The 26,370-nt window shown below is 45.4% G+C and overlaps 2 protein-coding genes across 5 annotated transcripts in view; one reads left to right on the plus strand and one right to left on the minus strand.

The window, feature by feature from the left end:
* col4a2 (collagen, type IV, alpha 2) overlaps nucleotides 1-23,233 on the plus strand; it is a 47,519-nt gene extending 24,286 nt beyond the window's left edge. The window contains exons 1-46 of one of the 4 annotated variants that reach the window (XM_058083103.1): nucleotides 3,913-3,950; nucleotides 5,128-5,213; nucleotides 5,816-5,950; nucleotides 6,018-6,062; nucleotides 6,140-6,256; nucleotides 6,326-6,394; nucleotides 6,475-6,510; nucleotides 6,594-6,647; nucleotides 6,735-6,770; nucleotides 8,066-8,107; nucleotides 9,196-9,267; nucleotides 9,352-9,396; nucleotides 9,476-9,523; nucleotides 9,609-9,644; nucleotides 10,283-10,327; nucleotides 10,496-10,556; nucleotides 10,636-10,749; nucleotides 10,944-11,093; nucleotides 11,168-11,239; nucleotides 11,319-11,470; nucleotides 11,549-11,621; nucleotides 12,009-12,115; nucleotides 12,188-12,371; nucleotides 12,757-12,801; nucleotides 13,041-13,115; nucleotides 13,903-14,001; nucleotides 14,076-14,297; nucleotides 14,418-14,579; nucleotides 14,657-14,827; nucleotides 14,909-15,052; nucleotides 15,121-15,246; nucleotides 15,321-15,502; nucleotides 15,595-15,658; nucleotides 17,241-17,315; nucleotides 17,390-17,497; nucleotides 17,592-17,699; nucleotides 17,792-17,863; nucleotides 17,931-18,056; nucleotides 18,152-18,268; nucleotides 18,390-18,551; nucleotides 18,748-18,846; nucleotides 18,915-19,061; nucleotides 19,261-19,377; nucleotides 19,563-19,754; nucleotides 20,055-20,341; nucleotides 21,384-23,233. In XM_058083103.1, the coding sequence (XP_057939086.1) occupies nucleotides 5,948-5,950; nucleotides 6,018-6,062; nucleotides 6,140-6,256; nucleotides 6,326-6,394; nucleotides 6,475-6,510; nucleotides 6,594-6,647; nucleotides 6,735-6,770; nucleotides 8,066-8,107; nucleotides 9,196-9,267; nucleotides 9,352-9,396; nucleotides 9,476-9,523; nucleotides 9,609-9,644; nucleotides 10,283-10,327; nucleotides 10,496-10,556; nucleotides 10,636-10,749; nucleotides 10,944-11,093; nucleotides 11,168-11,239; nucleotides 11,319-11,470; nucleotides 11,549-11,621; nucleotides 12,009-12,115; nucleotides 12,188-12,371; nucleotides 12,757-12,801; nucleotides 13,041-13,115; nucleotides 13,903-14,001; nucleotides 14,076-14,297; nucleotides 14,418-14,579; nucleotides 14,657-14,827; nucleotides 14,909-15,052; nucleotides 15,121-15,246; nucleotides 15,321-15,502; nucleotides 15,595-15,658; nucleotides 17,241-17,315; nucleotides 17,390-17,497; nucleotides 17,592-17,699; nucleotides 17,792-17,863; nucleotides 17,931-18,056; nucleotides 18,152-18,268; nucleotides 18,390-18,551; nucleotides 18,748-18,846; nucleotides 18,915-19,061; nucleotides 19,261-19,377; nucleotides 19,563-19,754; nucleotides 20,055-20,341; nucleotides 21,384-21,638 (4,716 nt within the window). In that variant the 5' untranslated portion in view covers nucleotides 3,913-3,950; nucleotides 5,128-5,213; nucleotides 5,816-5,947 and the 3' untranslated portion in view covers nucleotides 21,639-23,233. Of the gene's footprint in view, nucleotides 1-3,888; nucleotides 3,951-5,127; nucleotides 5,214-5,815; nucleotides 5,951-6,017; nucleotides 6,063-6,139; nucleotides 6,257-6,325; nucleotides 6,395-6,474; nucleotides 6,511-6,593; nucleotides 6,648-6,734; nucleotides 6,771-8,065; nucleotides 8,108-9,195; nucleotides 9,268-9,351; nucleotides 9,397-9,475; nucleotides 9,524-9,608; nucleotides 9,645-10,282; nucleotides 10,328-10,495; nucleotides 10,557-10,635; nucleotides 10,750-10,943; nucleotides 11,094-11,167; nucleotides 11,240-11,318; nucleotides 11,471-11,548; nucleotides 11,622-12,008; nucleotides 12,116-12,187; nucleotides 12,372-12,756; nucleotides 12,802-13,040; nucleotides 13,116-13,902; nucleotides 14,002-14,075; nucleotides 14,298-14,417; nucleotides 14,580-14,656; nucleotides 14,828-14,908; nucleotides 15,053-15,120; nucleotides 15,247-15,320; nucleotides 15,503-15,594; nucleotides 15,659-17,240; nucleotides 17,316-17,389; nucleotides 17,498-17,591; nucleotides 17,700-17,791; nucleotides 17,864-17,930; nucleotides 18,057-18,151; nucleotides 18,269-18,389; nucleotides 18,552-18,747; nucleotides 18,847-18,914; nucleotides 19,062-19,260; nucleotides 19,378-19,562; nucleotides 19,755-20,054; nucleotides 20,342-21,383 lie in introns of those variants that run through there. The other 3 variants (XM_058083102.1, XM_058083100.1, XM_058083101.1) reach the window with 3 other exon arrangements.
* Nucleotides 23,194-26,219, minus strand: rab20 (RAB20, member RAS oncogene family). Its single transcript, XM_058083105.1, has 2 exons — nucleotides 25,830-26,219; nucleotides 23,194-24,154 (listed from the first exon to the last, which is right to left on the minus strand). The coding sequence occupies exons 1-2, from the start codon at nucleotides 26,017-26,019 to the stop codon at nucleotides 23,574-23,576; spliced, it is 771 nt and encodes a 256-aa protein (XP_057939088.1). The 5' UTR covers nucleotides 26,020-26,219; the 3' UTR covers nucleotides 23,194-23,573.
* Nucleotides 26,220-26,370: the final 151 nt, after the last annotated feature.

Consider the following 26,370-nt stretch of genomic DNA (forward strand, 5'->3'; position numbering starts at 1 on the left):
GTCCTCAACACAAGCCACTGGTCATTAAACGCACCACTGGCTGAACATTCTAATTGTAATGCAAACTGGCTCGGGTCCTCGTTCACGTCAAATATGTCCGCCTGTCTGTAGCCTCGCTTGGACACCCAGTGGCTCGGGGACGATGGAGAAGGATGCCGCCACCCCCCGCCCCCCCCCCGCCCCCCAGCCCGGAGATACAAACACACTCTCAAAGATATCTAAACATCATCTGCAGATGTTTATTTACTCTTGCCTGAACCCCCCTCCCTCCTTACCCTCACCCCCCACCAGGGGGAAGCTGAGCCCCAGGTCGCCCTTGAACATCACCACGGAGATCTTCAGGAAATGACTTCACCAAAGTTGCTTCCAAGACAAACTTGTACATGGACGTGCAGATCAGCCACGGGACAAGGAGGTCTTCGCTCCCTCATGCTAATGCTAATGCTATGTCCAATTCTGCTAGTTGTGAGCATGATGTACAATCTTCTGCTCTCTATTCTATGGAGGCTTTTAAAGATGGAGCACCCCTGCAGATGTAGTTCTATTCCATCTTTGGCGTGCCAATATTTTGGCCATGACGGCATAAAGGCTCACACATGTTAGCATGTACAATGAAAAAAAACACGAAATATACTGCAATTCCTACATTCCGTTCTTTGCACACTGTGTGTATGCTATAGCGGCCCCGCCTCCACCCACTGAGACAAAGAGACTACATGACTGGCAAAAGGCCTCCCTCTGTTCATGCCGTTGTTCTATGGAACAGAGCAAAGTGAGCGACGAGGAAAACACACGTGGTTGAGGCTAGCATAATTAGCAAGTTCATTTTCATCTCTCGTGTGATGAATTCATTTCCTGTTTATTAGCATCCCAAGCATCCCAACACGGTGCCCACGAGAAGGAGAAATCTTGTCATGTTTTAATCTCGCAAGATCTTGTGACGCGAGCGCCAAAGAATTACTTAAAAAACCTGAATCGAGTGAAGCGGCTAAACCGGAAGGATTCCTTTGTTTCCGAGAGAGAAACAGCCAATCAGAGGTTGGCTAATTATTCCCGGTCTGTTATATTTTATATTTATACCATTTGAGGCAACAACTACTTCCTTCTTGTCATTTTCCCGTTTTCCAGCCAAGCCATGAAGCAAAAAAAGGAAGCTTTGGGACGGCTCATCACTTGATTTTTTTCCTTCCCTCAGAGGTCAGAGGTCGGTGCGCAGGGCCGTGCATTTCTCATCCGGTTCTTATTGGGCCCGTCCCAAATGGTCCTCCACGGGAGACAGAGATCCCGGGACCAGATTAAATTTACGATATCAGACGGAGGGACTAATAGATGATGCCATTTAAGAATAACAAACGCAAAGAAAATAGAAAACGGGGATGTGAAGAAGCGGGGGAGATTTTCCTGATAGATGTCGCGGAGACAACAGGAAATACATCACTTTCATAATCTGCTGCACGGTCACATTTGGTCATACGAGTATGACTAAACATACAAATGTTGGTGGTCTGGATTAGATTGTAAAAACAGTACGGCATGTCAAAAAAGACACCAATAACATCTACAACAGGAGGTTGCCTACAGCCACAACGGGTTGACTCTGCCGTTATTTGCTTTTGTCCGTGTCGCACCCCAGCAGGGTGCAGGGCGGCCTATTCTGATGCATGGAAACAGGTGTTCAGAACATTCATAAGAGTATTTGGAAAATACATTGTTTTTTCCATAGTCCATCAATAAGATCATTGAAAGTAGGGACGTCCCGATCCGCTGTATTTTGGAGATCCTATCCGATTGCCACTTTGGGCAGAACCCACTCCAACATGATAGGTGCGATAATGCGCCTCAAAGCTGGCTGCCACTCGCAAGAAGAAGAAAACGCAAGACCGCCACACAGACGTGTTCCGTGGTGTACCGTGGTGTACCGTGGTGTACCGTGTTGTACCGTGGTGTACCGTGGTGTACCGTGGTGTACCGTGTTGTACCGTGTTGTGTACCGTGGTGTACCGTGTTGTACCGTGTTGTACCGTGTTGTGTACCGTGGTGTACCGTGTTGTACCGTGTTGTGTACCGTGGTGTACCGTGGTGTACCGTGTTGTGTACCGTGTTGTATCGTGTTGTACCGTGTTGTACCGTGGTGTTCCGTGGTGTACCGTGTTGTACCGTGGTGTACCGTGTTGTACCGTGCTGTACCGTGTTGTACCGTGGTGTACCGTGTTGTACCGTGTTGTACCGTGTTGTGTATAGCATGAGGTGGCCTGTCCGTATGTAGTGGATATGTCATGTGACACCACTTTTGGCTTTTTGTCCATGTCTCCTCCTCTATCTGGACTCACATGTTGCATTTAAGGGAAGGGAGTCCAGCTGCAGGACACCCATGTGGGACGTCTTTAAAATGTCCATATTAAGCTATTGACATAGTATCTGTCTGTGACTGACGTGTTCAAGAGGGTCGGTCACTGTGATGGGTTCATGTGCGTGTGTGCGTGTGGCATTTCATGCGTCCTAAACGAGGCGAGAAGTGAAGGGATAAAAAGCAGACGCCATTTACCCGGGCAAGCGTGGGAAACGCTGTGGTTTGATTGCTACGTTACGATGGCGCCTCTGGAATGAGCTCCAATTTAGTCAGCTATTCCCTTATTTATGTTCTAATTAGGTCATTTAATCACTTTCTTTATTTTATTACGGGCCTGATTTAACTGGACCCTAGAACTGAAGGTTGTGTTTGTGTTTTGACTTCCAGGCTTTTTTTTAGAAATACACATTTTAATAATACTATGTAGATTCCACACATAAATGATAACTTTTTATATTTAAAGTGCAATCCCCCATTCTAGAAATACAATTAAACAAGGAAAATGACAACTAAACTGGAAGAATAAAAACAGAGCAGTCGTTGTACAAGTATAAGGAAAAATATTAGGAGAATTCAATGATAATATTTTCTTAATAAATAAAAAATAAAAAAGACTAAGAATGTACTTTAAGTCATAATATTATGAGAAACAAACAAATCAAAGAGTAAAGTCACAACTTTACCAAATTGAGGCTGGGTAAAACGCACAATATTACAAGTCAAAATACTATGAGAATAAACACACAATATTAATAGAAATAAATGAGAAAACAAAGGTGAAACACTTGTAAAAAAAAAAAAACTTCAATATGAAATATAAAAAATAATAAAAAAGCATCAAGTAAGGAGAAAAAATGAATGAATTTGAATAATATATCCTTAGATTTTTCCACAGCCCTGGTTCTTAAATGTCAATCTGTCTTAACAGATGTCAAATGAAGTTAAATGTTGCATAATTCCCATTTTGAAAACAAAATCCATGCGCTTTTTAACGTTTTCACTATCATTCAGGTGTAAAAGCAAGTTAAGGGAATGTGTGCCTCGGTGGCAGACATCTTCACATAAATAGTATTGTCAACAGCCATATTGTACTGAGCAACCAGGGCACTGATGCTTTCTCTTTTGTTATCTGCCGCTCTTGTCAAAAGAGAGGCGGAATGAGGTGAACAACTTTGACGGCATGTGACAAGGACTTTGGGGAGAGGACAAGAAGAAATCCTGGGCGGAAGCGTTGGCGCGACTAGATAACAATACAAGCCGAAGGAAGGCGACTGAAGGAAGTGAGAGGCTTTGCTCGAAAGTGGAATGTTGAGTGTCCATAGTGTCCTTGATGTGGTAACATAAATCATGCGAGGTGTTGTATGAGGCTAGCCCCCACCCATGCTACTAAAAAGTAACACAAATCACGTATGATACGCTAAAGGTTGATTTAAATAAACAACACTGTCAGCACAATAATGAGTAGCAACAACTACCACACAACTTCTTCAAGTTGTGTAAATGGACAAGTGCCAATAAAGTTCAATTCAAATGAGTACCTGAAGTTCAATTGCCAGTAGTATGTGAGACAAGATGGCCGACACTGTTGATGTGTAGAGAGGTATTGTACTTACTTTTATGTCAATTTCCACCCAGTCCGATTCTCTTGAATCTTGAATTGAAATAATGTTCCTCCTGATAGCTCAGTGTAGCCTTCAATTTACTCCTCTCCCTAGCTAGCTAGCTAGCAAGCCAGCTAAGAGTGTCACCTTCATTACTTCCTGTTTCCCTCATTCACTTCCTGGTTCAAGCTAGCTTGACTCAACTTTTACTTTCTTTCAAATTGAGCCTTTTATCCACAAAAGGAATTGAAAAAGCCCACGTGAAACATCTAGCAACGTCTGCTTTTAGTTTACTGTACGCTTACATTTTAATACAAGCCTGCTTACTTATAAGGGAGGAAGAACCCCCATGTTAGTGCAAGCTAACTTGGTGTTCATTAGCTCAAGCTACATTCAAGGCCACTGGGAATTTGGAAAAGTCCCACAAATTTGAAAGTAAACAACTACCCCTGGTGATGAGTTATACCTTATATATTTTTTAAATATAAGAACAACATAAAATAAAAAAATGAAATAAAATACAACATAAAGCAAAAAACTAAAAGATATCATAATTGTGAATGAATGAATGAATAACAAAAACATATAAACATGAACATTAATAAATTGCGACTCAATCTCCTAAAAATGGCATTCCAGTATGTTTTTGTTTTTCATTGTGCAGCAAATGCATCACCCTGACTCAGCCAATATTCCACTAAATTACTTACTTATCGTCCTGATCTTACTTAGATGAGGCTTTGCATCTGTAACATCTCTTTACTTATTATAACCTTGTCTGCATTATTTGTGTAATCGTGAGTCATGACCTGCGGAGGCTGCTGCAGTGCCGCTATGGCGCCACCTTGAGGTAGAGTTGGGTGTGGCGTGTTTAGACAGCTGCGGAGTCGAGACTGAAGCAAGACAAAACACACACACACACACCTCAGAAAAGCTTGTAGACAAAACATTGTAGGACACACACTCATGCATGATTTGGAAGTGTTCACGTCTAGCCACTACATTTCTAATCATGAAATATGACTAAAAGTAGCAGAAAGTATGTATTTTCTAATAACGAGCTTGGCTCACATTCTCAACGTGTTTGCAGCATCTGCTGTTCTGTGACACTTCTACCCACACTCGTCACTTAAGCCCAAAATATTTCTCTGTGGGTGTTTTTGTTGGTTCTCACAGGAACACAGCCAGAAGTACAAACCTCAGAGGTCATCGCCGCCTGACCTTTTGGGACTGTCAGACCAAACAACACCATTTCCCATGAGGTCACAGACCGCACTTTTCACAACCATTTGCAAAGTCATATTGTTGTCTTTCCGTCGTTGCCCCCCTCCAGAAGCATGACTAGAGACACACAAAGAAGCAGTTGCTTCTCTTTTGGTCGTTGTGTTTACATTTGTGGCCTTCCGGTATGCTATTCTTTTCATTTACACACTTAGAGCTTTTCCCTGTTGTACGGGAGGGCGGATGTAGTAGCACAGTTTGACCACTAGATGGGTGTAAGGAGCTTTGAATGCTGCATCAGGGATGCAAACGGTGTGAGGCTTCGGACACGAAGTCATGAATTAGCTCATTAGTTAAGTTACAACTTTAAAAAATGTAATCTGGAAACAATTTATGAATTAATATAACCTGTAAAAAAATACAATATCATTTGTGTAATTTAACAAATTACATAAATAAAATAAAAAATCAATTACAAATGAATGATTTTATTTTAATTCCTGTATTCTCAACAGCTCAGTTCATTTGCAAACTGTTTTGTTGATATAATGCATCATATTATCTTATCCCAAAACAGACATTATTTTTTGCTGTGGCCTTGAAAAGAAACGGCTTATTATTCATGAATCTCCTTCCTATTTAGGGTAGTCATGGACCTGTTGGTCCTCAAGGTATCACAGGGCCCCCAGGGAGACCAGGTGATCCAGGCATCCAGGGACCAAAGGGGCAGAAAGGTGACCCTGGCCGTGGCGGCATCATTGGACCCAAAGGAAACATGGTAGAGTGTCCATCTGGGCTTTTATCTGCGTTTCTATGTCATTCATGACGTATTATTTCCCTCAAAGGGAATGACGGGCGTACCTGGCTTCTCTGGAAACGATGGAATTCCTGTAAGCATCCCATTTTTGGCGTGCTCTTACAGATGCCCTAAACATGCTGATGCCACACTGATTATTCCACTCATCAGGGCCATCCAGGAAGTGCTGGACCCAGAGGGAAGCCCGGTGCAGACGGCTGTAACGGTACACACGGAGAGTCCGGCGTCCCAGGTCTCGTCGGCCGTAATGGGGTACCCGGTTTTCCTGTAAGTAAGCACAACTCGGTTTTATGTTGCTGTGTAGCCGCTGTCTCACTGTGTGGCGGGTCCTTCCAGGGACAACTGGGCAGGAAGGGGGAGAAGGGAGACAACTTGGATGTGGCCGTGTTCGTACAGAGATTCAGGGTGAACATTTGGGAACAATACCTCACGTGAAACTGGCATCGCATGTACATGACACGGATATTTGCACCATCTCTCCACAGGGAGATCCAGGCACACCAGGCATCAATGGGATATATGTAAGGCACTGCCTTCCTTAGGCATGTATGTATTCTAAATGAATGTATGTTGTCAATAAATATTACGGTGCGATATTTGACAGGGTCCTCCAGGTAACAGAGGATGGCAGGGTAACCCGGGTCTCACAGGGCCAAAGGTAACAATCATAGATTTACTGTATATTTTTGTATTCATGTTAACCATCCAAAAGTGCTTACATTTGCATCTTTGAATCTTCTCCAAGGGTCCACCGGGGGCCCCGGGTCCACGTGGTCCAAAGGTAACCATGTACAGTATTTGTGTACAGTGCATCCCCGCAAATGTGCTGATTTTTTCCAGCAGAAAAATCCATTTCATCCACCTTAAGTGGGTACTCATTTATTAATATGTCATACTACAGCTATCAATGCTAACGCTTTTTCATCAAGCACTGCTGCTGGGGTAGTAGATAGTAGTAGATAGTAGTAGATAGTAGTAGATAGTAGTAGATTGTAGTAGATCGTAGTAGATAGTAGTAGATCGTAGTAGATAGTAGTACTAGATAGTAGTAGATAGTAGATAGTAGTAGATAGTAGTAGATAGTAGTAGATCGTAGTAGATAGTAGTAGATAGTAGTAGATAGTAGTAGATAGTAGTAGATAGTAGTACTAGATAGTAGTAGATAGTAGATAGTAGTAGATAGTAGTAGATAGTAGTAGATAGTAGATAGTAGTAGATAGTAGTAGATAGTAGTAGATAGTAGTAGATAGTAGTAGATAGTAGTAGATAGTACTAGATAGTAGTAGATAGTAGTAGATAGTAGTAGATAGTAGTAGATAGTAGTAGATAGTAGTAGATAGTAGTAGATAGTAGTAGATCGTAGTAGATAGTAGTAGATAGTAGTAGATAGTAGTAGATAGTAGTAGATAGTAGTAGATAGTAGATAGTAGTAGATAGTAGTAGATAGTAGTAGATAGTAGATAGTAGTAGATAGTAGTAGATAGTAGTAGATAGTAGTAGATAGTAGTAGATAGTAGTAGATAGTAGTAGATAGTAGTAGATAGTAGTAGATAGTAGTAGATAGTAGTAGATAGTAGTAGATAGTAGTAGATAGTAGTAGTAGATAGTAGTAGATAGTAGTAGATAGTAGTAGATAGTAGTAGATAGTAGTAGTAGATAGTAGTAGATAGTAGTAGATAGTAGTAGATAGTAGTAGTAGATAGTAGTAGATAGTAGTAGATAGTAGTAGATAGTAGTAGATCGTAGTAGATAGTAGTAGATCGTAGTAGATAGTAGTACTAGATAGTAGTAGATAGTAGTAGATAGTAGTAGATAGTAGATAGTAGTAGATAGTAGTAGATAGTAGTAGATAGTAGTAGATAGTAGTAGATAGTCGCCCCACCTCCACCAAGAGGGCCCACTCTCTCTGTTCATTCCGCTATAGAAGCAATCCACACAGACACATGTGGAGTGAACCCTCTTGTTATCCACAAAGGGAACAGGGAACATGTCCAAAACGGGGATGTACTGTATCGTACTGCAGTATTAGAGTGTACTGTATGAGTACTGTATGAGGTTGTTGTGTTGTCTGCACAGGGCACCATGACTAAAGTATTTAAAGGGGTTAAAGGCGACCAGGTGAGTGTCTGCATCTCTTGGCTGGTTGTGTTGTGTTATGTTATGTTATGTTGTGTTATGTTGTGTTATGTTGTGTTATGTTGTGTTATGTTGTGTTATGTTGTGTTATGTTGTGTTATGTTGTGTTATGTTGTGTTATGTTGTGTTATGTTGTGTTGTGTTGTGTTGTGTTGTGTTGTTCTTTAACATCCGCAAATGCTACATTTTCTTCCCGGAATACATATATTGACTTTGTTCCCATAATAATGAACCCCCCCCCCAACCTAATTTCAACACTATACTAGTATTATTTTCCCTCGTAATATTTTTTGTTTATTCTTGTTAGAATACAACTTTTTTTGCGTAATATTTTGACTTGATTTTTCCCTTTGTGTTATTTTTCTCAGACTTTATTCCCATGGCATTATACTATTACTATTTTAGTTGTTCAAAACATTACAGCTGAATTTTGTTTTTCTCCGATAATATTATGGCTTTAAAAACTTAAAAATATATATTTTATATTTAAACACAATGTTACTAAAATTAGATAATTTTTCCTCATAATATTCCAAGTATATTCTCATTTAAAAAAATTCTTGACTATACAATTCTTTACAATTTCGACATTTTTTTTCTCATAAAATGACAACAGCTTTTTTCCACCATTGCTTTCTCGTAATTCTGACTTTACTCACGGAATATTAGGACTTTATTCACATTAGAATTTTTCCCCCTACCTAATTTTCCAAAAATTACAACACATTCTCTGAATATTTTGACTTTTAATTCTTGTAAAATTAGTGCTGATTTTTACATTTTTGCTGTTCTTGCATAGTTTTTTTTTATTTTTCATGTTAAATATCTTTAGACCGTGCCGCAGGCAAATCATAAAACAGCCACGGGCCGCACTTTGGTCACCCTCGCTTGGAAGTCTAATCCTAACCAACCAATCACTGACAGCATTATGTCAACCATTGAAACTAATGAACAAATCAACGCCTGGTACTCTCTGTTGTTGAGCAAACAAAAGCGGCCACTATATGAGGGAACACAGTAGCATTAGCCGTTAGCATCCTCATATTATTGTGTCATCTTACTTACCACAGGGGGAGATCGGGCCCCCAGGGCTCCCGGGTAACTCAACCCATCCTCACACTCTGCCCCCATACGGACCTTTGGTTTGTACATGAATTACATTATCTTTACTTCAAATAATATATATTTATTTATTTCATTATCAATGATCATGCCGTTCATTTCAGGGACCTCCTGGACCTCAGGGTGTAAAAGGAGAACAAGGAGATCTGGTGTGTGCTTCCTGGTTCCTTACACTAGCAATTGAATGTAAAGGCATGGTCACTGTTAGCTACCCTCCCTTCATTGCAGGCTGACAACAAAGGCGAAACCGGCATTATGGGATTCCCGGGATCACGGGTGAGCCTGTTTCTGCATCTTCCTGTCAGACTTAAAACCTCTTTAAGACATTGTGTTTTACCATGTGTACTGGGTGCTGTTCTAGGGTCTACCTGGTACACATGGGAGGCCTGGACCAAGGGTAGGCTTGTCACTCTTCTGTTTGATGACTTTTCTGATTTTTGGCATGTGTGGCACACTGAAATGTTTCAGATCATCAAACAAATTGAAATTTTAGTCAACATTTTTTAAAAGGAAACTTTTTTTATTGTTAAGGGTGAAAGAAAATCTTACATTCCCTCCCTGTGTGAAAACGTGATTGCCGCTTGTTAAAACATAACTTAACTTAGATTAAGCGAGGTCTATCAGTCAGGAAAAGGCTTTAAAGCCATTTATAAAGCTTTGGGACTCCAGCAAACCACAGTGAGAGCCATTATGCACAAATGGCGAAAACACTGAACAGTGGCGACCCCTCCCACGAGTGGCCAGCCAACTAAAATGACCCAAACCACGGCCCATCCAAGAGGTCACAAAAGACCCCGCAACAAAATCCAAAGATCTGCAAGCCTCACCTGCCTCAGTTGAGGTCGGTGTTCATGACTCCACCATAAGAGACCCATGGTTCCAGTATCACAAATGCTTGATTGCAGTTGTTGCTGCTAAGGTGGCCAAGCGGTTATTAGCTTTAGCAGCAATCAATGTTTTTATTATTATTGAATTATTCTCTATTATTCTCCCGTCTTCACACCACTGTATGTTACTAATGCTGCTGTCCTTCAGGGGGATGATGGCGAGCCGGGACCAGTTGGCAGAGCTGGACCAAAGGTGGGAGCTCGGCTTTAGCCAAACTAAAATACAGTAAAAATACTACCACAGTACTCTTTGGAACTGCAGCCATTAAATAGCAATCAATTCCACATCATGGACATTACAAACGACTCAGCCAATCGGTTGTCGAGTCCAGGACCATTTCTGATCAATCCCCTTTTCTAGGGAGTGAGGGGTGAAGCAGGAGAACTGGTTTCACCAGGATCCTGGTCCTGGTTTTCAGCAGGTATGCCAACTAACCAGCTTAGAACATCAAGGTTGATCATTCTGCTCAGATGCTAATGAAGATGTTTTTACCTAATGAGCTGGTGCCCCCGGCCCCCCTGGTGAGCAGGGTGTACAAGGGGAGAGGGGCCCCATAGGAGACCAAGGCATTCCCGGACCGCCAGGCCATCCTGCCTCTCACACGCAGCAACAAGGTCTGTAAACGGACAAACTTCCAATCACTCCATTTTCCTCATATAATGGTCTCCACTCTAATGGACGCCCCCCTTGAATAAATGCCTCCTTTTCCACTCTAAAACTATCAGGTGTTGCTACGAGGCTCCTGTAATCACTCGTCACTCGTCAGCACGGAATCAATCAATGCTGTCACTCTTTCCTTGTTTGTCAGTCTTTGATTTTGGTGGACCGTTTGGAAGGAAAGGCGGGCCAGGAGACAAGGGCCAACACGGAGAACCAGGAAGTCCTGCAGTCACTGCTGGCGCTCCAGGCGTTCCTGGTCGTCCGGGTCATAGGGGGCCTCCAGGTCCCAAAGGATCATGTGAGTAAAGGACGGACTATGGATGTGAATTCGTTAGAACTTTAACGTCTGCTTGTTTTTCATGATGTCTCCAGGGCAAGAGTTCTTCAAGGGGTCTCCAGGAGGCCGAGGGAGGCCCGGCAATGCGGGCTTCAAGGGAGTCAAAGGTGCCGGTCGTATCGTTTTACCTAAGAAGGACTGGTCGGGAATTCAGTTTATGGGTTTGATTCCTTTTTGTGTCTTCAGGTGACCACGGAGAATGTGAGTGCACCGTCAACAACTCCCCGCCTGGACCTCACGGCCTTGTCGGTGACCTCGGAGACGCCGGAATGACGGGCGAGTTTGGCCAAGAGGGCGACGTGGGAGACCCGGGTCCCCCAGGGCTGGATGGATTTCCGGTAAACAAAAACCAGACATGATCATTTCAAGCTTGGAACTTTTTTGTGTGCCCGCTCACCCGTCATGTGGTCCTGCAGGGAACTCCGGGGCTCGCTGGTGACCCGGGTCCAAAAGGCAGAAAAGGAGACACGGCGGTGGCCACGCAGAAAGGTGGGATTTCATGCACAATATGTTTTTTAGCATTATTAGAGCCATGTAGATGTGAAATAACACCCCTATAGTCTCCTTTACTCCTAGCATCCTTTGTATCCACAGCTTGTAGCATACGTAGCAAGCTACCAAGCTAACTAGTTAGCCTCCAATTGGTCTATTTCTATTATTTATGAAACTTGTGACAAGGTTTCAAATGGAGCGAGGAAGAAGAAGGACTAATTAAGAGGCCCAAACTTACCACTTCCACACAAAAAGTAGCTGCCATGGCTGACTTCAGGTCTAATAATACGCCATGATCAACCATGAAGCAGCCATCATTTATACATTGATGAATCATTTTTCAAAAGCCGTCAATTAATGTTAATGTTCCTTTACCATGTCCAGGCTATCCTGGAGACCCTGGGATTTGGGGTCCAGATGGTGAGCCGGGAAATCCTGGGGCTCCAGGTCTAGTTGGTCTGCCCGGTTTCCCCGGCAGTCGGGGTCTTCCAGTGAGTACAGTACTGGCCATCAGTCATGTCCTTATGAAAGTGCCTGGAATTGTCATGTCGGAATGTCAACAGGGGGACAATTCCAAAGGAGAGCGCGGAGACAAAGGTTCCACCGGTCTACCTGGTCCACCTGGTGCTCCTGGACCGAGAGGAGAGCCAGGTCCAGAGCTGGAGGGTTTCAAAGGGCAACCTGGTCTACCCGGTGATGCTGGCCTCAACGGTTATCCTGGAATTCCGGGAACACCCGGCAGCCCGGGTAAGCGAGGCACCTGAGAAGGACACTTGAATGCGTCTCCTTTTCCTAAATGTCTCAGTTGATCTTCTTCATCCTCACATGAACTCTTTTCATTCTTTTGAAAAGAGTATGAATGGCTTGGGAGTTAAAATGTGTAAGCATGAAGTATCATTTTCCATTGTACTACGTATGTACTATCGTACTATGTACTACATTGTACTACATTGTACTACATTGTACTATGACCTGTCCTTCTTTGCTTCCAGTTGTCTCCTTGTTGCAGGGCCTGCCGCCATCAAACCAGCTCGGCCCGAGCTTGTTTGCAATAATGCTTGTGCTTTTTGAATAATATCTTGTACCCAACGTTGCTCTCCTTCTCTCCTTCTCTCCCGTTTGCAACCCAAAGGCGGCTGTACTCCGACAGGAGATGGAGGACAGTGGGATGTGACAGGTAGCGGGAATAATGATGTTTACCACTCACTCAGCAAAAGCTTTGTTGTGCTTAGCTCCCGTGTGCGTGTTTGCTATTTATCTGACGTTGACGTACGACAAGTCAACGTCGCCAATTTAAGAATTCTGTAGGAGAAACTTCACGCTGGGCACCGAAGTGGCCTCCATTTTAGCTTCATCAGATCGCTGTATGAATATACGATATCTCGTCATTCATTTGTGCCTTTCATGTCTTTTTAGGTCCTTGTGACACTTTTCCAGGACCTCCTGGACTTCCCGGCTCTGCTGGGCAGAGAGGGCTACCTGGTCTCCAAGGTAATCCAATCCAATCCACTTTATTTATGTTTATGTATATTTAGTTTATAAACAGAGTTTATAAAAGTGCGGCACAGACTAGTCAAATGAAAAGTACAAATAACATTGAATTTAATCCAAAACTAAAAGTAGGACTAAGAAGTAAAATAGATATTAAAATATTAAAAACAAGAAGCAAAGCAATAAAAGTATAAAAAATAAAAGCAATTAAAATAAAAAGAAAGAACTAAAACGACTCACTCCGAGTTCAAAGCCAGGGAATAAAAGCGGGTTTTAAGACGAGACTTAAAGCCTTCGATCAGAAAAGGCTCGGTCCCCCCTGGTCTTAAGTCTCGTCTTGGGCACCTCAAGTTGGAGCTGGCCCTCGGACCTCGGACCTCAGTGACCACGCTGGAGAGTAAATTTGGATGAGGTCTGAGATGCATTTGTGGGCCAGCCCATTCAACGCCTTAAAAACAAACAATAAAATCTTCAAATCAATCCTAAGCGAACGGGCAACCAATGCAGGGATTGCAGAATTGGGGTGATGTGCTCCCCCTTTTGGGTTCCTGTTAAAAGTTCTGGACTAACTGTAAGCGGGAGAGAGACTTTTGGCTAAAGATAGATCGATAAAAACGATGTAATTTTAGATCAAAGCCGAAGAGGATAAACCAGGATTTGCTACCTGCATTGATTAGTTTGTTGTGTTTCAAATCCCCGTCTATTAGGACCCAAGGCTGGTGGCTGAGGGGCCAACCAGCCTTGAGGACAGTAGGACTTACTATGTCTTTATTTCATCACCCATTAGGTCTCCCGGGTGAAAAGGGGTTCCCAGGTTTATTTGGACTCCAGGGAGAAAAGGGAGAAACGGGAGACTACGGCCCAGGCGGCCGCCCGGGACCCCCAGGCAAGACAACATCAGTGAAAGATGAGTGAAAGCTTTGGTCTTGTTTTACTGACCCGAGTGATCACTCATGACAGGTTTTTCCGGCCCCCGTGGTGAGTTGGGCTTCCCCGGGAGAAAGGGGTCGGTGGGATCTCCTGGCGTTCCTGGGCTAGCCGGACGGAACGGAGCACCCGGGGACAAAGGAATTCATGGTGACATCTTGGGCGCATCGCCTGGACCACCTGGTGACCCAGGATTGTATGGGCTGCAAGGGAATAAAGGTCATGCCGGGGATCAAGGAGAGCCGGGTTATCCAGGTGGGTCTGACTTGGAAACCTTTTAGGTCAAACTCAAACCCGGGAAGCTCGATTAGAAGCAGGCGGCCATTATTTAGAGATGACGTCTTATTTGATGGTTTGATTATTCTGGTGCTCCAGGGATGGGGGGCATGCCTGGCATGATTGGTTCCAAAGGCAACATTGGCCCTCCTGGTCCACAGGGGGCTGAAGGGAGTACTGGACCGCCAGGCACTTATGGATACCCTGGAGATCCTGGCAAAGCTGGTCCACCAGGGCCGCCGGGTGCCATCGGACAACCAGGTGACTAAGATCTGCCTGGGACTTAGCCATGTCCTGGTTTGTATCCAAGTGCCTCCTTGCTTCTTTCTGTACTCAAGGCTTCACTGGAGAACGAGGAACTGAAGGAAACCGAGGGCCTCCAGGTCCGATTGGACTAACAGGGTACCCAGGGGGGCCAGGTAATGATGGTGTTCTTGGAGAGAATGGCTCACCAGGTAACGCAGGACATGCTGGACCGGATGGACGACCAGGAGCTCCAGGAATGAAAGGTAGGATTTCATAATGTGTCCCAAAGGTCAACGTCCAAGGTTCCAACAATGTGGTCACCGCAATGATTGTCCGTTTTCCAGGATACAAAGGGTCTCCTGGCATGTCAGGCTTTGCAGGGATCACGGGTAATACAGGCACTAAAGGTCTGAGTGGGCTGAAAGGAGACCATGGACTATCCGGTCAAATCGGCCTTAAAGGAATGACGGGTCCAAGTGGAGAAAAAGGTGCCACGCTTGTTATTTCAAGCTTATTTAGAAATACTTTCTCATTCCCTGTCATCATCCAATTCCAGGTGACCGTGGTTTGAGGGGTCCGCCAGGGAAGAAACCTGACATCCCCGCAAAGTTGATCGTGGACATGAAGGGACCCAAGGGGGACCGGGGGAACCAAGGAAATAATGGCTTCACCGGGCCAAGAGGTTCATCAGATAGTTGCCATCCCTGAAAACATTCCGTGGCTTCTCGCTTCCTCACAGGTGACTGCTTTCCACAGGCTTGAAGGGTTTACCTGGCGTTCCAGGCCTCGAGGGAGGCCACGGTTTCCCTGGTGACCCGAGTCATGAAAAGGGTCTCCAAGGAGAGCCGGGTGCACAGGGGCTACCGGGGTTGAAAGGAATGCCGGGTTTTACCGGGAATCGAGGAATTTCTGGCTTTGAGGGGATGAGCGGTGGTAAGGTGAGTCTTTGGAATGTTCTTTGGAATGTTCTTTGGAATGCCTTGTCCTGTTAGTTTATGGACTTCATCTACCTTCTTCTTCTTGTTTCTAGGGGGGCAAAGGAGGTCCTGGTGCCTATGGTGCATCAGGAGAAAAGGGCAGGAAGGGAATCAAAGGTAGAAACTCCAGACAGGATCGGCATTCTAATACGATCCCTGGCAAAAAGGATGGAATCACCAGTCTTGGAGGATGTTCACTCACTTGTGGAATTTGGTAGAAAAAAAGCAGATATCAGAAATGCCACAAAACGAAATGATTTTGTGGATCAAGCAGTAGGAAAAAAACGTGGAATCACTCAATTGTGAGGAAAAAATGATGGAATCATGAAAAACAAAGAAACAAGAAAGCCTCCAACACAGCACTCGTGCCACTCGGACCACCTCTGGCTTTTATCAGAGCTTGCGGTCTCTGAGGCGTAGACTTTACAAACGGCGGTCTTCATCAATCTGATCCAACTTTCAGCTTTGCAGATTGGACGCTTGTCCTGAACCATTTTATTCCGTTTCCACCACTAATTTTCAATTGGATTGAGATCCGGACTATTAGCAGGCCGTGACATCCACCTGCTGTCTTTCTTCAAGGAACGTTTTCACAGTTTTCACTCTATGGCAAGATGCATTGTCATCCTGGAAAATGATGCCATCATTCCCAAACATCCTTTCAATTGATGGAATAAGAAAAGTGTCCAACAGGTCAACGTAAAGGTGTGCATGTATTGAAGATGTAAGGACCTTTACTGACGTGCAGCCCCTTATCATTTGGCAGCTTTTCTTCAGGCAGTCGTCGTCATAAATCTCATTGGAACGCCACCAAACAAAAGTCCCAGCATGGGACTTGCCCAACGCAGATTGGCGATCCATCACCGAATATGACCTTCATCCAGTCATCCACAGTCCACCATTGCTTTTCCTGAGCCCATTGTAATCTTGGTTTGTCTCTTTGGGTCTTTAGAGCTTTTCTGTCTGGAAATCCCATTTCCTTTCCGGTTGGCTCACAGACTTCCAGTCCACTTGCTTTCCTCATTTCTTGCTGTGCATTTTCTCTTTTCAAGATATTGCTTCAAGTTTTGTGTCTTGACGCTTTGATGTCCTCCTTGGTCTACCAGTAGACCAAAGCAGACCAGTAGTCTACCAGTATGCTTGCCTTTTACAACCTTCCCATGTTGTTTGGACTTGGTCCAGATTTTAGACACGGCTGACTGTGACCAACATTCCGTGATGATTTCCCTTCCGTGAAAAGTTGGATAATCCTCTCCTTTGTTTCAGTGGACATCTCTTGTGTTGGAGCCGTGATCCATGTGAGTCCTCATGGTTCAACAGGTCTCCAAGGTGCGAGGTCTCTTTCTTAACTGCAGACCAATGAGCAGATTTCATTTGATGTTCGTTTTGGAAATGGAAATTTACAGGGTGATTCCATCATTTTTTCCTCTCAATTGAGTCATTCCATATTTTTCCCTACTGCTTGATCTAAAAAAGAACTTTTTTTCTTGATTTGTGTTTCTTAAAGCCAGAAAGTTGCATTTTTTTTTTTTTGAAACGGCTTTAGTTTTGTGGCATGCCTCCAATCTGCTTTTTTCTCCAAATGAAGTGAATGAACATCCCATCCTTCCAAGACTGGTGATTCCAGGACTTTGCCAGGGCTTGTACTTGTTGGGAAATAGCTTGGCATTTCTACATATTCTACATACTCTTATTAAAGGTGCCAGAGGCCCTCGCATCGACATCCCAGGACCAACTGGACTAAGAGGAGAGGTTGGGTCCATTGGAGACCCGGGTAGGACAAAATCAGGTTTTGCACTTCAGAGCTTTGCTTTGCTTTTATGAAACGAGTGATTTCAACTCCAATAGGTGGCAAAGGTTTACTGGGACTGATTGGAGACCGGGGTCTCCCTGGTTTTCATGGTATCGAAGGGAAAAGAGGCCAGTCGGGCGATGCGGGCGATGCGGGATATCCAGGTAAGGTGTTTACGTTGTTTACATGACAGGATACAGGATTAGTCCTTAGTCTTGGACCCAACTTATACTGCAATTGCTGTTCCACATATTTCAGGCTCTGATGGACAGAGCGGGACTCCAGGCAACCAGGGTCAGAAGGGTTTTCCTGGAACACCTGGAAAAGAAGGGCATCCAGGTTTCCCTGGCTTTCCAGGGAATAAAGGTAAAGGAATCTGAAGACCAATCGACTGTCATCCTTTCTGCAGATACGCCTGTCAGTTCTTATGTTTGTCGTTTGTTTGCAAACGTACGCAGGCTTCCCTGGTCTTGTTGGTCTTTATGGACTAGATGGTCTGAAAGGACAAAAGGGAGTCTCTGGGATCACAGGTTTTTATTTCTGCTAGATTTAGTGTCAGATGTTCAGGCTGTTGCTATCAAAGGTTTCTGTTGCCAGGTTTGGATATCATCGGACCAGCTGGCCACCCGGGGACCAAGGGCCAAAGGGGGGAGGGCGGCACCGCCAACAACCAGACGGGTGCTCCAGGTGTCGCGGGTTCACAAGGATTCCAGGGAGATTTCGGTACGGGATTTTGGTTCCTCAACTCTCGCTTGACCAAGCATTGAGCAATTGGGATGATGCTAAGATCACGTTGGACCCACGTTGGATCTGTTCAGGTGACCGAGGCCAACCTGGACCAGCAGGGTTCCGTGGGCCCGTAGGACCAGATGGGAAACCAGACAGACCAGGAACTGCTGGGGATAAGGGCTTCAGTGGACCTAAAGGGTACCAAGGTTAGGGAACTATTGGATGTGTACCTGAATCGTAAAGGGGTCTAGTGCTGTTCCCGGCCCATAGACCCAATTCCAGGAGAAAACTTCTCCATATTTCTCACATTCCGCTTGTATTTCCTAGGTTTCCCCGGGCCCAGAGGTTTTCCTGGTATTGATGCTGCCCCTGGAGAAAAGGGCATACCGGGAACACTCGGCTTTCCCGGAGTCCCCGGCAGGAAAGGGTTTAAAGGAGACCACGGTCCATTTGGATATAGAGGACAGAATGGGATTTCTGGGAAGAAAGGTATGGACCAGGTACCTTTCCAACGGGAAGATGCCCGGTGGGATACCCTGTGGTCCACGCTGTGGTCCACGCTGTGGTCCACCCTGTGGTCCACCCTGTGGTCCACCCTGTGGTCCACCCTGTGGTCCACCCTGTGGTCCACCCTGTGGTCCACCCTGTGGTCCATGCATTTCTAGACTTCTTGATTTTCCACCAGGTGACAAAGGAGACCAGGGTTCCATGGGGATTCCCGGTATGATTGGGGTCAAAGGTGATAGAGGCCCAGTTGGCCCTAAAGGGGATACCGGACCTCCAGGTATGGTTTTAGCCATCCCGTTGGTTGGGGGCGGACGCCTGTCAAGGATGCATTTGTCCCATTTGCAGGCTTCCGTGGGTTACCAGGGAACCAGGGCTCGGCCCCGCTGCCCATTACACTCCCGGGAGAGAGGGGGCCTCCTGGACCACAGGGCATTCAGGGGCCAAGAGGTGTACAAGGGGAACCAGGACCACGGGGACCTCTTGGTGATGCTGGTAAGTTTTTGTTGGTTTTTTTTAATATTTCAAACAAAGAATTTAGTGAAGCGGGGCTGCACGGTGGTCGAGTGGTTAGACCACCCTCGGCCATCTCTGTGTGGAGTTTGCGTGCATGCGTGGCTTTTCTCCGGGTACTCCGGGGATAACCTAATAATAACCTAATAATTCTATTTTCTGATCTCTTTTTTTCCAAAAGGTTTTTTCGGGCCCACTGGGCAGAAGGGCATGCCCGGAATAGGTGGCAGACCGGGAACGCCTGGATTCCGTGGCGAGCCAGGCCAATCGGGCCATGCCGGTCTGCAAGGCATGGAAGGTCTGTTGCTTAAACGATGAGCGCTAATAACCTCGGATTAAAGGATGGGGAAAGTCGGCGCAGGTTTAGGTTGCAAACAGATTTCTTTGTTTTGGTGAAGCAAAGACCCCCCCCCCCAGGATATTTGTCTTCACATGGTGTGTGTAGTAGCATCCTACAGTTTGCTTGATTTTGCCTCATCACAGGTCACCCGGGCAAGGCGGGCATCCCGGGATTACCCGGCATGCCCGGCCGCAGTGTCAGCGTGGGGTACTTACTGGTCAAGCACAGTCAGTCCGAGCAGACCCCCATGTGCCCCGTGGGGATGTCTAAGTTATGGGGTGGCTACAGTCTGTTGTACCTGGAAGGCCAGGAAAAGGCCCATAACCAGGATCTTGGTGAGTTGTTCCCATTCCCAATAAGGAAAGCATTCATTAACATGAATCCCTCCTCTATCCCGGTTCATTGGTTCCGTGTAAGTCCATTTCCACCAAGTTAGTACATGGAGTATTTTTGTAAACACAAAACTAAATACATTATTAGAGCCCTCTACACATGAAATAACACCCCTACAGTTGCCTTGACACTCTTATGGCCCAACATAGTAGAGAAAATAAGCCATTTAAGACATAAATAAGAAATGCGTACGTCGCCCACGTGTGGAGTACGAATACGTTACCTGGTGTTGTCGTCGTCAGGTTTGGCCGGCTCGTGCCTCCCTCGTTTCAGCACCATGCCGTTCCTCTACTGCAACCCTGGAGACCTCTGCTACTACGCCAGCAGGAACGACAAGTCCTACTGGTTGTCCACCACCGCCCCGCTTCCCATGATGCCCGTGGAGGAGGGCGACATCAAACCGTACATCAGCCGCTGCTCGGTGTGCGAGGCGCCGTCGGTGGCCATAGCGGTCCACAGCCAGGACATCACCATCCCGCAGTGTCCCGCCGGATGGCGCAGCCTCTGGATTGGCTACTCCTTCCTGATGGTGAGGGGCCGTGGTCTCCTTGCTTACGTCTTTTATAGGCCAAGGGCCCGAGTGGCGGGAATCTGTTAGGGGTAAGGCATCCACACCCTGGGCCAGCACACGCCCACCTCGCTCCCGGTGCAACCAAAGGAAGCGAGGAACACGCCTCCACACATGCCAATACTGTATACTGCTGGGAAGCCCGACATGTTACCCAGCATGCCTTGCGGCTTATAAAGGACTATGGAATTCTGTTACAATGTCATTCTGTGCAGTTACAATGTTTCTTTGTTTTCTTTTGTTTTGGTTGCACCGTGAGGGAGACACTTGGTTTGATGAGCGCCTGTTGCAGGGGTGGCCAAACTTTTTCACTCGTGTTAACACAATTGTGTGGGGGGCCAGACTATATATTTAACACACACACACACACACACACACACACACACACACACACTATTTTACTCTTATAATTCTAACAGTCCGCCTTGAATTATTAGTCTTTATTTTATTTGTAAATACTATCAGCTATATGTTCTCATTTCCTTCAAACTACAAATTTGAATTTTACAGTTTTTTTTACTGAATAAGACATCATGTTAAAAGTTGAAATACTCCCAAACTAACTGGCGGGCCGGATTCAAACGCTTGGTGGGCCGCAGTTTGCCCACCCCTGACCTGTTGGTTTGTGTTCAGGGTTTAGCTCTCTGTCGTTTCCAGTAGATCTGGTCTGGGCAGGCAGGCAGGCCAGCCTTACTGTAGTCTAACAAACGTATTTACACATCACAGTTTTCACTATTTAGCCAACAGTTCATGAAAAATCATGTTAATGTCACATTTCATCATTGGAAAAGTATTGGATTGACTAACTAGTAATCGTGTATATATATATATATATATATATATATATATATATGTGTGTGTGTGTGTGTGTGTGTGTGTGTGTGTCATCATTTTTCGTGGGCATGCCCGAGACGGTAATAGGAAAATGAAGCCTAACCCTAACCTTGCTGTGGCGCCCCCTGCTGCCCCAAGCGGTAACTAACATGAAATAACATTTCCGCAGCACACGGCCGCGGGAAACGAAGGCGGCGGTCAGTCGCTGTCATCGCCGGGTTCCTGCCTGGAGGACTTCCGAACGACGCCGTTCATCGAGTGCAACGGGGCCAAAGGAACGTGCCACTACTTCGCCAACAAGCACAGCTTCTGGCTGACCTCCATCGATCAGTCCTTCCACGCCGAGCCGGCATCAGAGACGCTCAAAGCGGGCCAGCTCCTGTCCCGCATCAGCCGCTGCCAGGTCTGCATGAAGAACTTGTGATGGCCTTCTCCTCGCCTCTCCTCTCCTCGTTTGCGTCATCACGCCGTGGATCAGGATCAACACCAAACCGCAAAAACTGATTGGTGCCCGGAGACGCCGTAATGGAGCCAGCAGCATTATGGGTGTTCTACGTATGATTGTCTGCTATGGTGCTTACTCTTCTAACTTATTACCTCAGGCCATCACACCGACGCTCTTCACTACTTCTTAACCACTCATCTACTTTGTTTTGTACTACACTACGTCGTTACTACCCTCCGTCAGTCTCTTCCTCGTTACTTGCTGTCCTGTGTTCACTTCTAGCCACAGTCATGTTGGATGTTCATATACTGTAGTATGCTACACAATATTTATCTTAATGTTCACTTCTAGCCACGGTCATGTTGGATGTTCATATACTGTAGTATGCTACACAATATTTATCTTAATGTTCACTTCTAGCCACAGTCATGTTGGATGTTCATATACTGTAGTATGCTACACAATATTTATCTTAATGTTCACTTCTAGCCACGGTCATGTTGGATGTTCATATACTGTAGTATGCTACACAATATTTATCTTAATGTTCACTTCTAGCCACAGTCATGTTGGATGTTCATACGCCGTATGCTACACAATATTTATCTTAATGTTCACTTCTAGCCACAGTCATGTTGGATGTTCATACGCCATATGCTACACAATATTTATCTTAATGTTCACTTCTAGCCCCGGTCATGATGGATGTTCATACACCATATGCTACACAATGTACTGATTTCTCTTTTTTTTAACTTGACCTTCCATTAAACTTTAGAAATCTACTAATCATTAAACCGCCGGGAGCTCACAGCGTAAACAACCCAAGTCCAAAAGTCTGATGCTTTGATTTGGACTTTTTTTTAAGTTTGGTCGCTTCTTGGCAACCCCCCCCCCCACACACACACACACACCCGCATATACCGTGTTCCAATCCGGGAGGGACGGTAAACCTCCAGGCTGAATAGAAAAGACGCTGTTTTCCTTTGCCTTGAAAAAGTGCATTAAAAAGGGTGGTCTTATATTCAGGGTCAAGTGTTTAACATACAAATCAGCGGGTGGTGCAAACACCCTTTCCCCAGGCAAGTGGAGAGTAAACATAAACTTCCATATGCAAAACAACGTCTGCCTATGAGCAAGTAAGAGCTTTTCTTCCTGAATAGAAGACAGTCCCCTTTACCCAAGAACGAAGTCTAAGGATGGGTCGTCTTATATGGGGGCTAAAGACTTCCACATACAAACCAACCAGCAGGGACGTGTCCGACTTTTCCTTCCCGCCATTCACACACGGATCACTGACCTGGAAGCCTGCTTGGAAGAACAAAGTGTCTGCAAGGTTGTTAGCAAAGCAAGAAATTTGACAGCTAAGAAATGAAATATTAAGGCAATGATATTGACATTTTTTGTAAATATTTCTCAATTGTTGTCTTACGTTCGGGTCCCTGGTTCTCTACTCCTTCAACTAAATCCATGATTATTTCATGATATTGGCAATGAAAACGAATGTTTCTAAGGGTCACCACTCGGCGCCAACTGCAAAATAAAAATCTTTATTCCGACATTTTGTCATTTGTTGAGCAAGAGTCCGTGTGCGGCATCTCCAATCATTGATGGACTACAGCAAGGCCACAGGAAGGAGGATGCAGGCAGGGAAGAACATCTCAAGAGATCCATGAAGGTGTGATGATACAGAGTGCAATGCGCCACCCACGTGACAATTAGTGCTGTTAGCTCCGTGGAATTCTTCCCAACATAAAAAGGTGGTAGCAAAGTGTACTTGGCGGCGGCAGCCATCTTTGGTTCAGGTTGCTGGCACAGGTTTGGCTTCACAGTGTTAATGTTGCGGTTTCTCCTTCGATGCCTATACTAGTGGTACCATCGGTGGTTAAAACCCCGCCCCCTTCTAAGAGGATCCTAGCAGCATGAGTGGCGCCCCCGCTTGCCGCCGGCGCCCCTGCAGTCCTCCAAGTTCACGGTGGAAGACTGCGGGTTCTCGTTCCTCTTCCTGAGCATGGAGGGCAGCACCAGGTCGAACAGCGTCTCGAACAGAGCGTCCACGTTGTAGCCCGTCTTGGCGCTGGTCTCGAAGCACATCTTCTCCGCGGGCATGCTGCTCCTCTCATCGCCGCCCTTGTAGCGAAGTATCCTCCCGTAGACGGCCATGGCGTCCTCGCGGCACACCTGCTTCTGCAGCGGGATGACCGGGATGGACACGGGCGAGGCCGGAGGCGTCGGGCAGGCGGAGAGCAGCTCCGATCGGTCCTCGGCCGATTCCGTTCGGTCCTCCTCCTGGGACAGATGGGCTTTGGCGTCCGTGAGGTCCACCTTGTTGCCCACCAGGGCGTAGATGCAGTCGTGGTTTGCGGTGTCCGTCAGGGACAGGAAGCGCTCCTCCAGCTCGGCGAGGCTCTGCCAGTTGGTGACGTCGTAAGTCAGGATGATGGCGGCGGCGCCCCGACAGTACATGGAGCCCAGACCGTGGAACTGTTCCCGGCCTGCAAAGACATTCCTCAAGTTTGATGCTCAAAACAGTCTTACAGGGGTGTCCAAAGTGCGGCCCCGTGGCTCGTATTGTATTGCTCCTTTGTAGAAATAACGTTAAAACAAAAAAGGGAAAAGGGAAAAATATGTTTGTTCTGAACCTAATTTTCCAAAAATTACAACTTTATTCGTTGTTTCTCATAACATAAGACTATCCATTTTTTGGTATTTCAACTTTTAGCTGCTAAAATGATGTTATTTGTCCTCCTAATATGACAGCCATCCATTTTCTATGCCACTAATCCTCATTAGGGTTGCAGGGGTATGCTGGAGCCTATCCCAGCTGACTTCGGGCGAGAGGCGAGGCACACCCTGGGTGGGTTGCATAATATTACATTCTTGGACATTCTTATACAACTTTTTCTGTTTCTTCCTATTAAAATCTGGACTTTATTCTTAGAAAATGACTGCCAAGTTTCCGTGTTAAATTCCCTGAACTAAATTCTTAACAGCTTAAGCGATCATAATACCAATTGCTAACCCAGAGCCGACAATACTGCAATATGATTTCAGAAAGCAACTTCGGGAATACAGTCATGACCCCAAAGAGGTAAATATAGCTATGATGAAATCCTCGGGTGCTGAGACATAAGGTCTTCCTGTCACAGTCCTGTCATGTGACTATTAAGAGGAAGCGGGTAAAAAAACAGGTGAAAAAGGGTAGCGGGCAGCTTTGTGTTCAAAACATCCAACATCTTTCCCATGAATGACGTAGCATCGATTCCACAAAAAAGCACACACGCAGACAGGAAGTGACTCAGCAACCATTCCTTATCTCCCCAACTGTGTTTTTCTAAGGATTTTTGTGTTGACATAGTCGAGACAAGTAAGCAGAAGTCCCGCTACGATGATTCATGACCCAAGCAGCACGGACGGTAAACATCATGAAGGAAGATTATTATCTTTTAGATGAACTATGGGACGCACGTACTTCCAAAGCTTGCGTAATCAATTGTACGGGGAGCGGGAAGGGGACAATCCTTCCTTTGTGTCAGACCGCTGAGACGGAGCTTGTCATGGACTTTTGGAGCAACATGAAGGCAGACATTATTTCACTTTCAGTTGCCGCCGTTGACTCTCAAAAAGTTCATTCAAGTCCGTGCGTGGAGGGCCCTAGCATCACAGCATATCATAGCAAGATGATGATCTTGTTTGGCCGGAGGATAATCGGTGTGCTCTCATGGATGACCACGCAAATGTCACATCTGAGAATATGTACATTTTGTAAATACAAAAACAATGAATCCAATACCAAAATAGTTGTTAATTAATTGGATAATGATTAATCATAGATTAATTGTTGCAGCTCTACTATAAACAACAGCTTAGCCTATCTCAAACTAAACTCAGCGCTGCGTTTTAGCTTGTTGTGGGCTATGGAAGCATATCATATATATCAGCGTAATGATTATTGGGCCTTTTGTGAGATCATTTAAACCGGCATTGTGAAAATTACTGACACCTAGTGGCCAATGTAGAATACTACATTCACAAGTTGGTGGTCCTTATTGCTTATACTGCAAGTATAGGCAAGCTAATGTTGATATCCGCCTCCACCTGACTCTCGATTGGGGGGACACACTTTTTAAACAAAACATATATAATAAGAATAATAAAACGTGATATTACCAGCAGTGTCCCATATGGAGATGTTGTAGGGTCCCCACTGTTTGAGAAAGAACGCCCCTCCAACCGTGCTAATGGTGTCTTTGAACTTCCTCTCCGTGTACCTGTGGAGCAGCGACGTCTTGCCGACATTCATGTCTCCCAGGAGGACCACCTTCACGTCGGGCTTCCTCATCTTGGACGACTCGGGCATGTTGTCCGCCGCCACCGGTACCAACTTATGCTGACAGCAGACTAAAAAAGGACAAGAACGAGGACGACTAGCTGGTAAAAGTTGCCATGTTTAAGTGTCCAAGTATAAAATGGTGGCTATTGATGGCGTGCTGCTCATCCTCAAATCAAAGCTGTGTGACTCTTCCTGAACTTTGTGCAAGTGAGGTGAAACAGGAAGTGAACATGAGGAACTTTGTCCTCAATCACGCCAATCGGATTCAAGAAGGGACGCCATTGGCCACGCCCACTTTCAGCCTCGCGCACAGCAAAGCTTTTGGTTCAAGTGATTTTGGTGAGCGGATCGATCCAAATATCGATGGTATTATACCGA

Source organism: Doryrhamphus excisus, chromosome 9 (genome assembly GCF_030265055.1).
Source record: "Doryrhamphus excisus isolate RoL2022-K1 chromosome 9, RoL_Dexc_1.0, whole genome shotgun sequence".
In the NCBI taxonomy this organism is placed as follows: Eukaryota; Metazoa; Chordata; class Actinopteri; order Syngnathiformes; family Syngnathidae; genus Doryrhamphus; species Doryrhamphus excisus.